This window comes from Vitis vinifera, chromosome 8, assembly GCF_030704535.1.
Source record: "Vitis vinifera cultivar Pinot Noir 40024 chromosome 8, ASM3070453v1".
Taxonomy (NCBI): domain Eukaryota; kingdom Viridiplantae; phylum Streptophyta; class Magnoliopsida; order Vitales; family Vitaceae; genus Vitis; species Vitis vinifera.
Window position 1 is genome coordinate 19,757,329 of NC_081812.1, and position 13,564 is coordinate 19,770,892.

At 34.8% G+C, this 13,564-nt stretch overlaps 2 protein-coding genes across 6 annotated transcripts in view; both read right to left on the bottom strand.

Moving 5' to 3' along the window:
* LOC100243631 (protein SHOOT GRAVITROPISM 6) overlaps window positions 1-4,793 on the bottom strand; it is a 59,316-nt gene extending 54,523 nt beyond the window's left edge. For 3 of the 4 annotated variants that reach the window (XM_010655698.3, XM_010655699.3, XM_019221633.2), the window contains exons 1-10: window positions 4,648-4,793; window positions 4,474-4,564; window positions 4,330-4,384; window positions 4,094-4,225; window positions 3,642-3,713; window positions 2,591-2,681; window positions 2,360-2,455; window positions 1,739-1,817; window positions 1,574-1,637; window positions 678-781 (exon numbers count right to left, since the gene is read on the bottom strand). In XM_010655698.3, coding sequence (XP_010654000.1) covers window positions 678-781; window positions 1,574-1,637; window positions 1,739-1,817; window positions 2,360-2,455; window positions 2,591-2,681; window positions 3,642-3,713; window positions 4,094-4,225; window positions 4,330-4,384; window positions 4,474-4,564; window positions 4,648-4,687 — 824 coding nt within the window. In that variant the 5' untranslated portion in view covers window positions 4,688-4,793. Of the gene's footprint in view, window positions 1-677; window positions 782-1,573; window positions 1,638-1,738; window positions 1,818-2,359; window positions 2,456-2,590; window positions 2,682-3,641; window positions 3,714-4,093; window positions 4,226-4,329; window positions 4,385-4,473; window positions 4,565-4,647 lie in introns of those variants that run through there. The other variant, XM_019221632.2, reaches the window with a different exon arrangement.
* Window positions 4,794-6,151: 1,358 nt separating this feature from the next.
* On the bottom strand, window positions 6,152-12,195 carry LOC100241772 (uncharacterized). 2 transcript variants are annotated; one of them, XM_019221456.2, is made up of 9 exons: window positions 11,872-12,195; window positions 10,504-10,726; window positions 10,121-10,268; window positions 8,363-8,445; window positions 8,197-8,239; window positions 7,655-7,711; window positions 7,443-7,536; window positions 6,548-6,642; window positions 6,152-6,457 (listed from the first exon to the last, which is right to left on the bottom strand). In XM_019221456.2, the coding sequence occupies exons 1-9, from the start codon at window positions 11,993-11,995 to the stop codon at window positions 6,332-6,334; spliced, it is 993 nt and encodes a 330-aa protein (XP_019077001.1). In that variant the 5' UTR covers window positions 11,996-12,195; the 3' UTR covers window positions 6,152-6,331. The 2 variants fall into 2 exon arrangements, with proteins under 2 accessions (XP_019077001.1, XP_002265442.3); XM_002265406.5 differs by having other exon boundaries at window positions 10,504-10,723; window positions 11,872-12,191.
* Window positions 12,196-13,564: the final 1,369 nt, after the last annotated feature.

The following is a 13,564-nucleotide window of genomic DNA, read 5'->3' on the forward strand; positions in this document are numbered from 1 at the left end:
CCTACATCCTCAAGGACCCATACTAAGATGCAAATTTGAATGCATGGGTAGCTGTTGGTTGTTGAGCTCACTGTTTAAGAAGCACATGATGAGACTGGAGAAAATGTTAGGGATCAAAGAAAAGCTTCATCCTATAAATAATTGGGAAATTATTTTTGCTTATAATTGTGGGTGGGTGATCCATGGCATACATCCAAGTAAGTCAAGAAGACAAATCTGAGATGAAAGCTTTCTGCATGATCTTTAGAGCCAGGTAAGCTTGGTCAGAAATACGAACTGAAACTTGGATGTTCAACCCCCTTTTTGTGCCTTTTTCCTTTTAGGCCTTTCAATAGTTGCCTTTTTCCCCTTTTCTTTGGTTGGGAATATATGATGTGAATTTGACATGGGGCATCCAGATGGGGTTGTTGGTGTTTGCCCAACACTTCAAAGTTCATTCATGTCAATAGTAAATAGATATGAGCTGCTAAGGCAAGGGTAGACCTTTTACGTAACATTAAAGGCATCTAGTCAAGGTCGGAAATGGTACCCTGTTTCAATGAACCTGTAATACATATGTGTGTTTGTGTGTGTATGGGGGCTCCCATGAGTTTTATTCTGAAAAGGGAAAAATCGGGGCACAATATGACAGTACAAAGCTGCCAGTTTCAAATATCACAACTCAGAATACATCTTACAATTCCAATATGGTAGGAACAAGCCTTGGTAAAGCTGCCTTTAATTGTGCACGAGTTATAAGACCAACCATCTGACCCAATGCTTCAACAGAAGAGACTCGTACCTATTGCAAACAAGAATTAAGTCCAAATAATATATAATACAACTCAATAAAATGTGTAAAAATCTCAGCGAGAAATTTGAATGTCTATAATGTATAACTAGAAACAAAACCAATATTTAGAAACAAATTCTTAAGCTGTCCAAATGCAGAAAAAAAATGAAAAAAAAAAATATGTGCCATGCAATATGGATAACAAATCACCTAAGCGTGCAAGTAGAGACAAACATGAAATCCTAACTCAGCTTTTATGCCTTTGTTCCTATAAGATGGATAGAATATGCAACAAATAGGAAAACAATGAAACAGTTCAAATCCAAAATACAACAAAATGTAAATAATTAAATAATAAAATTCTTTTTTTGATCAAAAACAAACATTTTCATTCATCAATCAATTGATAAATACAAGAAGAACCAAAATGCAAAATAATTTGGATGATGAATCTTGTTTTAAAATGCAAGGGAACAAGAAAATTTTACTTTTAACAGAACAATAACACAAATTGAAATAATAACCAATAGGATAGTATGTCTGTAGTCAAAAATTAGAACAACAGCTTATTTGAAAGAGAGAGGGCAAGGAGAAAAGAACAATGAAATTTATCTAAATAATTTAGCATGAATCTTATTTTAAAAAGCAAGGAAACAACAAAAATTTACTTTTAACAGAACAATAACACAAATTGAAATAATAACCAATAGAATAGTATGTCTGTAGTCAAAAATTAGAACAACGGATTATCTGAAAGGAAGAGGACAATGAGAAAAGAACAATGAAATTTATTTAAATAACCTTTAGATCCCTTGAAGTTGCCCAAACTCTCAACAAAAGTTCAAAAGCAGAATTTAGAAATGACCTGTGTAAATGAGAATTAATTTCAGACAAGATGGCTTTGTAGAAACATACAGATCCAAATATAAAACAAGAGAACATGTAAAAGCATAAAACTGGTCTCACATCACATCAGCATCAAGAGGTGAAGTCGATGGAAAATCCATACTATATTGCCAAGAAGCCTGACACCAACACTTAAATGCTGGAAAAGAATTAACCATATGTCATAGGTTCAATTCCTTATTGAATAAAAAAGAAAGAATTGTGAATATAAAGCATATCTACAACATAGTCAACATGAGAAAAGATTTGCAAGCTAAAATCATTTTTTTTTTTTTAAATGAATGTAACATTAGTTAAAAACAAGCCTTGAACTTAGACCCAAAAAGTGAGCAGTTTATCAACTCATCATCTTCTTTTAGTAGCTAAAATCCTCTTCAGCTCCAACAAAAATATGGGATGCAATGATGCCAAAACAACAAACTCTAGCTAAGAAAAGAATTGTTTCATAGCTAACCTCTAAAAATGCACAACTACAATTTGGACTGTCAAGTGAAGCTTTTCAATTTGAACAGCCATAATGAAATGCAAGCTATATGTATACAATTAAAGTTACACCGTAAGGTCATCTAGTCCTATCTAGATCCAGATATCATGGTAAGATGATTTACAATAAATCAAGAGCTGGGACAGTTTTATAAGCGTGACATGCTTATAACAATAATATAAAAGAATCAACCGCACCATTTGCAAAAATTGGCCGATGGGCATCTCTGACATTTCCAAGAATAGGCAAGACTCGAGAAAGTACACCTTTTAGTCGTGGAGTAAACTGCAAGGCTTCAACAGATTTAAGAGTGCAGGAGATGCTTTAGTTTTAAGAAGAAAACTTTCATGCAACCAAAACACCGTCATCTGATAATATTTCATCGAGGAAAAAGAAAACCAAAAAAAAAATAGAGTTTGATGATTAACCATCAGCAGAAGCAAAATCTGCAAGAATTTGAACCATGGCAGGCAAAGCTGAATTTGGCCCTGGCAAATGAAGAAATATTTCTTCCATCATCTGCCAAAAAGATAATAAAAGAAGCAAAAATCATTAAATAGAGAACAGAAATGTTGAATAACACATTCATTGAAAGAGAAGGATAGAGAGTTGGAAGTCAAATATCACACAATGTAAAAAACATCATATACATTATAACAAGGACATACACATAAAAATGAAATGTTAGAAGAAGAACCCAAGGTCTCCACCTTGTACTTCCTTCCAGGATTTATTCTCTAGTACACGAAGAAAGTCCTCCATGCTATGCAATAGTGTGGAAAATCCAGACTGTGGGGCAGCATGATGCTCATCTCAATGCAAGAACTTACATATTTGGAAGTTGGACTCCATGGCCCAATTATTCTCTACTATACAGTGCCCCTTTTGCATGATTCATTCAAAAAATAAAGGCTTTGTTTTAAACTAAAAAACTATCTAAAATATGTGAAGAACAATTATAAGTAAAGTAAAGACTGCTGTTCCAAGAAAATAACTTAGCTCGGTGATATATCATTATACCACTGAGCAGTAAGCTTTTAAGGAAGTCTCTTCAACCAATTTGGATTGGAAAGGCAAGGTTTAACCTTTTATAGTTGGGTGGCATCCTGATAAATTTGGTAGCCAATTGACCGCCTACAGTCAATGCTTTTGGGCTGGTCTCACCTCCTTACCCTTTTCAGTGGAGTATTGGACTCCTTCCTTCTATGCATGGTGATTTCAAGTTTATCAAGTTTTAAATCAGAATTACCTAGACAAAGGAGAGCGCGGAGGGAGAATGCCAAAAAAAGAGAAGAGCCGGTCACAACTAAAACACCTTATATTTTGACTTATCCATGATATTGCAAACAAAAACGAAATATGAGGCCACCTCCACTGATTGTTCAACAGTGATTCCCCATTATCTTGGACAAATGAAAGGGTTCCAACTAAAAGAACAGCTTTCAGTTTCTAGTAAGCAACCAAATCAACAGAACTTACTAAGTCCGGCAAATGAGAGCCAATGGAAACAAGTAGTCCTGCTGCAGCCCTTTGCCAGTCCGCACTGAGTTCCTACATCAAAGATGAAAAGCAAAAAATAAAATAATGACTAGAGGTGATCCATGAAAGGTCAATTTACAGTAAAGAGGGAATCATGATGAATGTGTACTCCACATGATGAGAATATACGGCTGTCATTGCATTGAATGGTATCAATATTTTCTAATCAAATAAAAATTAAAAGTTCAGATCAGCGGCATTGCTTTGAAAAAAAAAAAAAAGCTTGCCCCAGATGGCGCAATCAGTTACACCATTTCAAGTATTGATAAAACCCGAAATCTTATGGTCAACCCCACAAGAATTTACGATGATGTGTTTCCATATTAATTCACCTGAAAGTGTTTTTTCAACTGTTCAAAATGATAGCGATATAACTTAGGGTTTTGATGCACCTTGGACGAGATCATCTCGGCAGTGGCGATCTTGGCCAGCTTCGCCATGAAAGGAGGATCCACGTCTCGCTTCTCCAAAGCGCGGACTGCAGATGCCATTACTTGGAATAGCCCCGACATGTTCCCAAATCGCTGAAACATTTTCAATTCAAAAGCATAATTAAGAAACATTCTTTGAGAAAGTGAAACCCTGGCTTAGATTCCAAATAAACAGAAAAGGGAATGAGAACAAGTACCCGACGACCTCCTCGAGAAACGGCACAGCAACATTCAAGTACCAAAAGAGGGTTTCTGCAATCAAGAAAACGTTAGGTCCGCAAATCGTAATTCACATTTTCAAGTGTGTATGAACGGAGAGAAAAATGAGGACAGAATGGTACATGGCAGCGATGTCTCTGAGAGCAGCCATGGAGGCTGCTCTGACCACGTGAGATTCATCTCCGAGCGACGAAACTAAAACCTGCACCGCCTCTGAAACAAGCAAAAGCAAATAACTGTAATACACTGATCAAATTGGAGAAATCATCGTAATTGGACGAAGCAATTCGAGAGACCTGGCGCGGGAATTGAGTTTCCAGAACTGGAAGAAGCCATCCTAGCTCCAACCAGACCCTCTATGATTCTTGCCCGTTGCGAGGCGGTGGGGGGACGGATATATAGGCATAGCCTTTTTAACTGCCGTGGCTCTCTCCAGCTGGCCACTTCAATCCATCTCAATTTGGAAACTTTCCTTTTTGCATTATTTGGATTCTTTGAATATTTTATTTGAATTTTTTATGTTTATTTCAAAATTAAAAATATTTCTATTATTCCACGTAATTCTGAAAATGTAATTAATTTATTTAAACCAATTTTCTGAAATTAAAAATAAGTATTTTAAAATTTCGGCACCATCAAATGGGATGCATTTTGTTGGATTTTATTCTATTCACTTGTGTAAAGCCCCATTAATTAAATTTATATTTTATCATAGTACATAGCACCCTCTTAATAGCTTTATTATTGCATTTAATTAGAATATGATAATTATTACATGTGAATATTGGATGATAGCTTTATCAAATAAATTTTCTAACTTTTCTCCTTTCCTATAATTCATTTCCAAAAGTCCCAACCATATAATCCCATGAAATATATTAAGTGGGTATTTAATAAACCAATATAATAATTTAATGACTTAATTTAAATTATTAATTAAATTAAATATAATTGATAAAATAATTTAATAAAATTTATACTTAAATAAGATAATTAGAGGCTCTTAACCACCAAAAAAAAAGAACTTTTTTCCGCACCATATCGAAAAGCCTCATAAAGTCAAAAGTAGGCACTTGAGTAAATAAATCACCCTTTATTGTGCCTTTTATTTAAGTAGAAGATGTCTCTAACAGAAATGTCCGTTCTCCCACTTGGTTCTATCCCCCAACGTTTTGCTTCCTTTCTTCCTTCCTTCTTATCACAAATAATTATTTTTCTTATACTAATATGAATTAATTTGATTGAAAAATTAAAATATCATAAATAACCTATCATGTGAGATATAAATTATAGATTTAATTTTTTTATTCATATATTTTATTATGGAAATATTATTTATAAATAAAAATATTTATGTTTTATTATGAATAATTAGAAAATTAATTGTTTATTATAAAATATAAACGTATGATAATATTTTCATGATAAAACTAAACGGTCTCAAATTTATGATTAGAATAGTAAGTGAGAAATGGAGAGATTTTCAAGATATGATTTTGAATTATATATTTTCAAATATTATAGTACAATTATAAAAAATCATTGAAATGGACAGTATATTCTCACTTGTTGTGTGGTGATAATGACGTGCCTGATGGGACACGCACATAGGCATCAAAGCTTGCACTCTTAACCCTCGTGGCTCTAATCAAGGTTTAACCACACTTCACATTTAACAACGGTTAAGATGATTAATTTCAATCACACAATCCAATAGCAATTTAAATTATTTAAATTTGAAAAGAATTGCATAATCTAATCTACTGTCATCCATCATAGGGATAATTGAGAGGTCGGGACTGGTCAAAAAACTATGTTTTATATACACTCCCGTACATCCCAAATGATAACATTGGAGACACTTATTATTGATTTGACAGTGACCTTTTTACAGGCAAAATAACTGAGGGAATTCACTATCATAAATAAGACATATTCTACAGCTGCAAAAAAGAAGGAAATCAGATTGAAAGCTCCACATTACTTGGAAGCGATTCTTGCATGAGCTAGTGAAAAAGGTGAACCAACTGGAGCTATGAGGCCAAGGTACCGCATTATCCTGAACCGGCGAACCTTTCTTGCTGGTTTCAATGGAAGTGCCACCGCCTACAAAAGTAGGTATGTGAAACTGTAAATATGGCAAATGACTCAAAGAATACCTTCAATTAGCTGGGAAATAAAATGACAACAACTCACATCAAAGTGAACTTTAGGCTTTCGTTTCCTCTTCCCCCTCCCCCTTTCAATGGAATCATCTTCCGTTCTGCTTGAACATGATGAAATGCATTTTTCTGTTCAAACCAAATGGAGAAATTAGAATGGCAAAAGGAGATAGGAAGGCGGCACACCTTAGTTCTACATGTAACAACCTTTAGGCAAGCACATTATAGAGTTAGCAGTATGCTAGCAGTAACACTCAGAATTCAAAAAGACAGTTTATGCTCTTCTTACATAGCAAATAGGATATAGAGTGACACAAGGAAACAAAGTATCACATTGCATGTGATTTGATTCTTGTATTCACAAACTATCAACTTCAAGGTTAAGTGTTAAGATACTTTACCTATGATAAATAAATAAATAATCAAGATATATAGTTTTCAAGACTAACAAACAGGACCAACTCCGTAGTTGCATGCATAGAAGTCCAAATTTTAGCGAAATAGCATTTTCCAGGTCTATCCATTCTGATCAGTTAGCTAAATAATCAAAGATATTTACTTACACTCTTAGCAAATATTGGTTTATTATATTTAATCAATTCCATTTGCGCATTCAATTTTTGTTATGCAATTGCTTTGTGTAATCCATTCTGCTTGCGTTCCTCTTCTATGATATTTTTACCCTTCCTCCCATCCTTCACACCTTGGAACTGATTTGCAGGCAAATAGAGCCATCTGTGTTTACCAACGACAGACTCAACTGTCAGGATGATCACTATCATTTTCAATCCCCCAGATATTACCAAAGATCTGTTTGCAACCCAGGCAAAAAGACACAACCATGAAGTCCCAAGAAGTAACCTTTACGTGTATCTTAGTCATACTTGAAGACGAAAAGCATGATAAGGTGTGCAAACCACAGTACGTACCAGATGACTGGTCTTGCTGATGTAAGTTATCTGGTCCATCAGGGCTTCCAACCAATTGTCTACATGAATTGAGATGTCTCTTTCTGTGCAGTGCCTGCAATTAGGTGAGAATACAAGAGTGTGTAAATCCAAATTTGGGCATGTGCAAATTGTCAAAATGATGAGAACCATCAAAATTAGTTGCATTTTTTTGCCAAAGGTCAGCTATGTACTTGTTTCAAAGCATCTTGGAAATCTTCCATAGGGTTACAGCTTCTCTCTTCAAAGCACTGAAAAGAGTGAAAGCACAAGCAGAGTATTAGGCATGGGTAAGGAAAGTGGGTGGTAAATGAACTGTCTATCAACAACACAATATAAACTATGTTAACGATGCTTCAGGCTCTTCTACCATCATTTTCGGCACAGTTGCAGCAATCACCAGCCTGTCACACAGCACAAAATCATGGTATGGAGGGCATTGACACCATTCATCCCAAAGAAAATTAAACAGGTAACTCTCAAAATAACTTCTAGTTTATTTGCAAAATAATGCCAATGATGACCCTCCACACCTATATCAAATTTGAAATTCCATGCCAGGCGTCCAGTTGATTAATACAGTGATTGTTCTAAGAGGAAAAGAGAATTTAGAAGAGCCAAATCAATACAGAGGTGTCTTTACTCTAAAGCCTGTTATTTGTAATATACCATCACAACGAAGGGTCTTATGAAGCAATATTAATAAGCTTATAAGTAGGAAATATCCTACACTTACATCCTCAAACAGTGACAGATCTCTATCTGGATCAACCCAAGCACTGAAAAAAAAATTACGTCAAAATTTCAGCACAAGAAGAAGATTTGACACGTTTCCAAATTTAAGATACTTGGAAATTCCAAACATATAATGCAGGCATAGGCAGAAATATTAGAAACTTCACCTGTGATGGTTCCCATAATACTGTACTAAAACATGTCCATCAATGCCTTGGTTTCTTGAATCGGTGGATTTTTCTTCCATGACCTGGAGATGTCAGTTCAAACCTCATTAGTTGGCTAATATGAAAGTACGTCTCCAAAAATCTAAGAAGGGAAATAAGTCATATGACACACTTGAAAACTACTTTCATATCATAACAAATTAAAAGGTTGGGATCTAAAGCAAGTGGGATTTATATGCAAGAACACAAAACTACCAACTTCTCAAAAGTTATGGAACTAATAGGTAGGTATTATGCAAGGAAGCTCAAAAATTAACGTAAGATAAAAAGTGCTGCCTACCCCAATAATATAAAATGCATCTTTTCAGTACCATGTAGATGGCACTAATATTTCGACCAAAACTGCTTCCCTAGAAAGCCCGTTTCATAACTGGGATGAAATTTTTGGAAATCTAGGAGAAACCTTTGGGAAACACTAGAAATTTTTTAAGATGTTTCAAAAACTTGTGGGAAACTTATATCGAACAATTCAGAAACAGATACAGGCTTGTTTTGTTGGTAGGCAATATTTATTTATTTATTCGTCCCTGCCAAGGAGTGAATCTAGAACCTTCCATATCCCCACCCTTTTGCCACTTCAGAAAACTCATGAGCTACGTGTCTAGATAAACTCCCTTTTTTGTTTCTCAAACTTTTATCCCAGGATAATTTTTTCTCAAAAAGCTTTACTTTAAATATGGGACAGCAAGAAGGACAAGAAGAAATCGACAAGAAAAAGAAAGGTGGCACACTAATGTGAATTATTTGAAAAAGGTAGAGGTTTTTTTAACTCATGGTTCATTTTTCTAGGACTTTCTTTTCCTATCAAAGAAAAAAAAAGTACCCTCAGAAAAAAAAAGAAGTTAAATTCATAGGATTTAGAAAAGGAAAGAATTGGTGTAGATGTGGTTAGTATCCTTAGACATGAAATGCTAGCAAATGGCATTTCCAGGTTTGTTCTTCTAGGATTTCATTCAACTCTTATTTTGCCTACTGAAAGAGAGAAGGAGAGAGAAGCAGAAAAAAAAATTCAATTCATGGGATTTAGAAAAAGAAAAAAATGGTATAGATGTGGTTAGTATCCTTCAGACATGACATGCCTTACACATGTTCAACATCCCACATTCATGTTCAAAATTTTTAAAACAATACTTTTGACAAAGTACACAGTGGCATAAGTCATTTTCTCTCAATACACCAGGACATAGTTACATTTTTTCAGCACAAAAGGAAAAAAAAAAAAAGAGAGGAAATGAGGGAAGGATGATGATAAGAAGAATTCAGAAAGTAGGCATGAGAGTAGTAGAATGATGATAAAACTGTATTTGTATGCATACACACACAAAAAAAAACAAGGTATTTAAGTTTCCTATCAAAAAAAAACAAACAGGTATTTAAGTTATTGATGTGTTTTCATCACATCCATATTCCCTTTTCATTAAATTTTTTACATTGGCATGTCAATACAACATCTATTCACAGTCTCTATTTTCATGAAACAGCATTACCATTTTGACTGTCTATATGTTACATCACCATTCTGGTGCAAAACCAGATCATGTCGTTAAGAATCCTGATTGTCACCGGCCACATATTTACTCTTCAAAATATCTATTATTTGATGAAATTCTACAAATTCAGATGTACGTTATAAGAATGAAAAAGCAAAGGACAATCCAAATCTTGCTAAGTTCAAACATGATCATAACGATAACTTACTTCAGCAGGCCACCATACTTGGCAAGCTGTCTTAGCCCATACTACACTTCCTGGGTTTGTGAAAGCACCACTGCTTTCCATGACTTGTGATTTTATTGGCATGAAATCCAATGTTGCAGCATTATCATCTTTTTGTTCATCAAAAGTCCTACATAGAATAGAAAAGACTCAATTATTGTCAAATAACTGGACTTGGAATAACTATAAAGATGTCCACATGAATAGTTATTAGGAAAAAAAATTAGAAGGAACAAAAAAAAAGCTATCAGGGGAAACCAGGCATAAATAACTATTCATACCCATGCATCTAGTTATTGTTTAAAACATATTATCAAAGCATGTAAAATATTTCAAGATCATGGCATGCATAGTATGAGAAAAACCTATCATTGCCGGAGTCAAAATGTGCACCCTGGACAACTGATTCAACTTCATCAATGGGAATTTCATAGACATCTGAACACAATCCTTTATCCTCAGAATTATTGCATTTAATCAGAGGAAGCTTGGCCATTTCAGTCCTCTTTTCCATCCTATCATCCAAACTAGCTATACTGACGCTTGATAGTGTATCTTTGCTGCTGGAGGACCTCAGCAAGGAACCTGATGTATAAATGTTCAAAAAATAATATCTTTTAAAAAAAAATTTCAATCAAACAGCAACAAGAATCTTAAACTTCATAAACATCAGACAGGATTGTTGGAGCGTTCTAGTTTTAAACAGTTACATAAGAAAGTTAACCCTTCAACACTAAAGGAGTCCAAAATGTACTGAGCTATGTGTACACTTCTATGCAAACAATGGTCACACACTCGTTCTCTTGGACATTCTTCCAGTAGGGATGCTTCAAAATTTTTATTTCCCTCATATGCCTTTAGCAAAATATTTCATTGGGAATTTAATTGAACGATCTGAATGTTTAATGACAGTGAAAAAGGCAACAATGTGTTCACCCTTCACTGATTCAGGGTTTACAATAATGCAATATCAACCCTATTCCCGTATTTGTATCTGTTGCATAAATTTGCTAATTACCCAATGCTCTGGTTTTGTAAAAAGCAAAAACAATGGCGTGCTCAATTTAGAGGAATCAATTAAACAGTATAATATGATAAATTGAAATCAAACTAATAAACCTTAAAAACCAAACAACTAAAAAAATTACATTATTTCAGTCCCCTTATCCACAAAAGAATCAGCTTAATTCACAGCAGCCCAATAATATGACAAAAATCAATGCAGATGTGTGTATTATTCCAAAGATACAAAATTTTCAATGATTAACTACAACATGGAGAATCAGAATAATTATTGATTCTGCAATGATGAAGCATGAAGTAAATTCTAAGGATGAGGAAAAGATTTGTGCAGAGTCGTTACAAAAAAATAAATAAATAATTACAATACCAACAACAAAAAAATTGGGGTGAATTTCATAGCAGCGGAATTAGTTTCAATTTGGAATGGCTACAGAATCAAACCTCAAGATATAGTGATCAAAGCAACAATGTATGAGATTTAAGCAAATTCAAGAAAGAAAAAGATAACATCGACGAATTCAGAGAAACTTAACGTAGTTACGATGATAACGATGGAATTAGTTCAATTTTCTCTTACCAAAACAGTAATGTGATAGAAAAATCAATCCCAAGTCACAATATTTATTAAGATTAGCGCCAAGAAAAAGCTTAAAAAAAATTACAGAAAACAGAGAATAATTGGGATTCTAGGCATATAAACTTATAAAGACCTCCATGGAAAGGAGTTGAGAGGAGGGTGGAGAAGTCCGTGCGGCGTCTGGGATGACTTCTGGGCTGCCGGCAAGACTTTGGTATGTGATCAATTCGGATTACGTTCTCTTTCTTTTTGGCCATTGCTTAGAATTGAAGAAGCCCAGGTCTGAAATTAGAGAAAGGAGACAACCCTAGAAAAAGGTGAAGATGAAGAATTGAGAATGAGAACAATGGGTTGGAAATTGGAACGGGCCACCGCTGCTCTCTCGCTCGTGTATTTGACAATTTGTTGCTTCCTTTTATAATTTTTTTTCATCGTATATATGTTTTATTTCTTTAAGAATAATGTTTGTAACTGATCCATGATTCCGTTTTAAGTTGAGTTCATCTCAAATTCAAAGAAATTTTTAGTATTAGGTATTAGATGAAAAGACCACCTAACGCTTTTTTTTTTAATTCCTATAACTGGATTCGAATAACTTACTTTATATCATAATAAAAGAACATGAAAAAAAGGTGCAGTACAAGATATAAGAAGACGTGAGTAGTTTAAAAAAATAAAAAATAAAAAATAGTAATATGAATAAAAGTTTGTTCAATAGTTTGATTTAAAAATAATTTTTTGTTTTTGAAAATAATATATTTTAAAATTTTTCTAATATTATTTCATCGTTCTTTAAAAGTAATTTTAAAAAATAAACTGAAATTGTACAAGTAAAATTTGTTTTTGTCGATTTTTTTTTTAAAAGAACATAAAATAAATTTTATTTTTGAAAAGAAGTATAACTCAAATCTAGATATTATAACTCGAGCGTACTAAAAAGAAGAACAAGTGAAAATTATGCACACGCATACTTGAATAGGAGCATACCAGCAACGGACAATGATAACCATTGGGGTGAAGGGGGTATTTTATCTAAATCGGTGGATTTAAAAAGGGCAAAATGTTATATTATATGCCTTATGTCACAAGCTGACCCAAATGAGCCTCCCCATGGCCTTATATAGGGCCAGGAAGCTTCTGGAGACTCCTAGAATGGGAAGAGTATGGAAGGTTCTAGAGAAGTCTGGAGGAGTCCACACAATTCTACACTATGGTGGAAGGCACAAGAGGAGTCCGGGGCTTTCTAGAGAAGTCTAGAAGACTCTTGTATATACTTGTATATAGGCTTGTAACTAGAATGATGTAGGACATTCTAGAATAGTCTTGAGATGTAAGGAACCCTCCAAGGTTCCAGAGAGTTCCATTGGTGCCTATAAATAGGTGAGGGCCTCATTTGGCCAAGGCACCAAGCAAGTGAGCATCCAAGCACTTGTAAAGGTTTCCTTGAGTTAGTGAAAGCTTCCATTCTTTCAAGAGTTGCCTACCAAGCTTCTTAAGCTTTTAAGTCGCGAGTGTCTTAGCTGAGCAAGCTAAGCATTGGGGAGCAAGGCTGACTTAGCAAGATCAAGCGTCTTGGCTTGTCTAAGTGCCGCACGAGCTTAGTGAACGACTAAGTCCGTGACAAGTGGTATCAGAGCGCGGTTACGAGGTGGGCATAGCAAAGGAAGCATGTCGGGCTCTAACGTGGAGGAGACTAGCGAGCAAACCCGTGGACGGGAGATGGAGCATACTACACGGGGCCGAGGCAGGAAGGATAAGTCTCGTGACACCTTAGCCAACATGGAGGCAAGGCTAGCCAAGGTGGAGCTAGCCATGGCAGACACCCG

What these genes read in the sequence shown, in the direction of transcription:
- LOC100241772 (XM_019221456.2), bottom strand. Translation starts at nt 11,995, where the DNA reads ATGGCCAAAAAGAAAGAGAACGTAATCCGAATTGATCACATACCAAAG. An exon ending in CTCAACTCCTTTCCATGGAG is followed by an intron (nt 10,727 to 11,871) that starts GTCTTTATAAGT and finishes ACATTTATACAT; the next exon opens with CAGGTTCCTTGCTGAGGTCC. An exon ending in TCCAAGATGCTTTGAAACAA is followed by an intron (nt 7,537 to 7,654) that starts GTACATAGCTGA and finishes ACCTAATTGCAG; the next exon opens with GCACTGCACAGAAAGAGACA.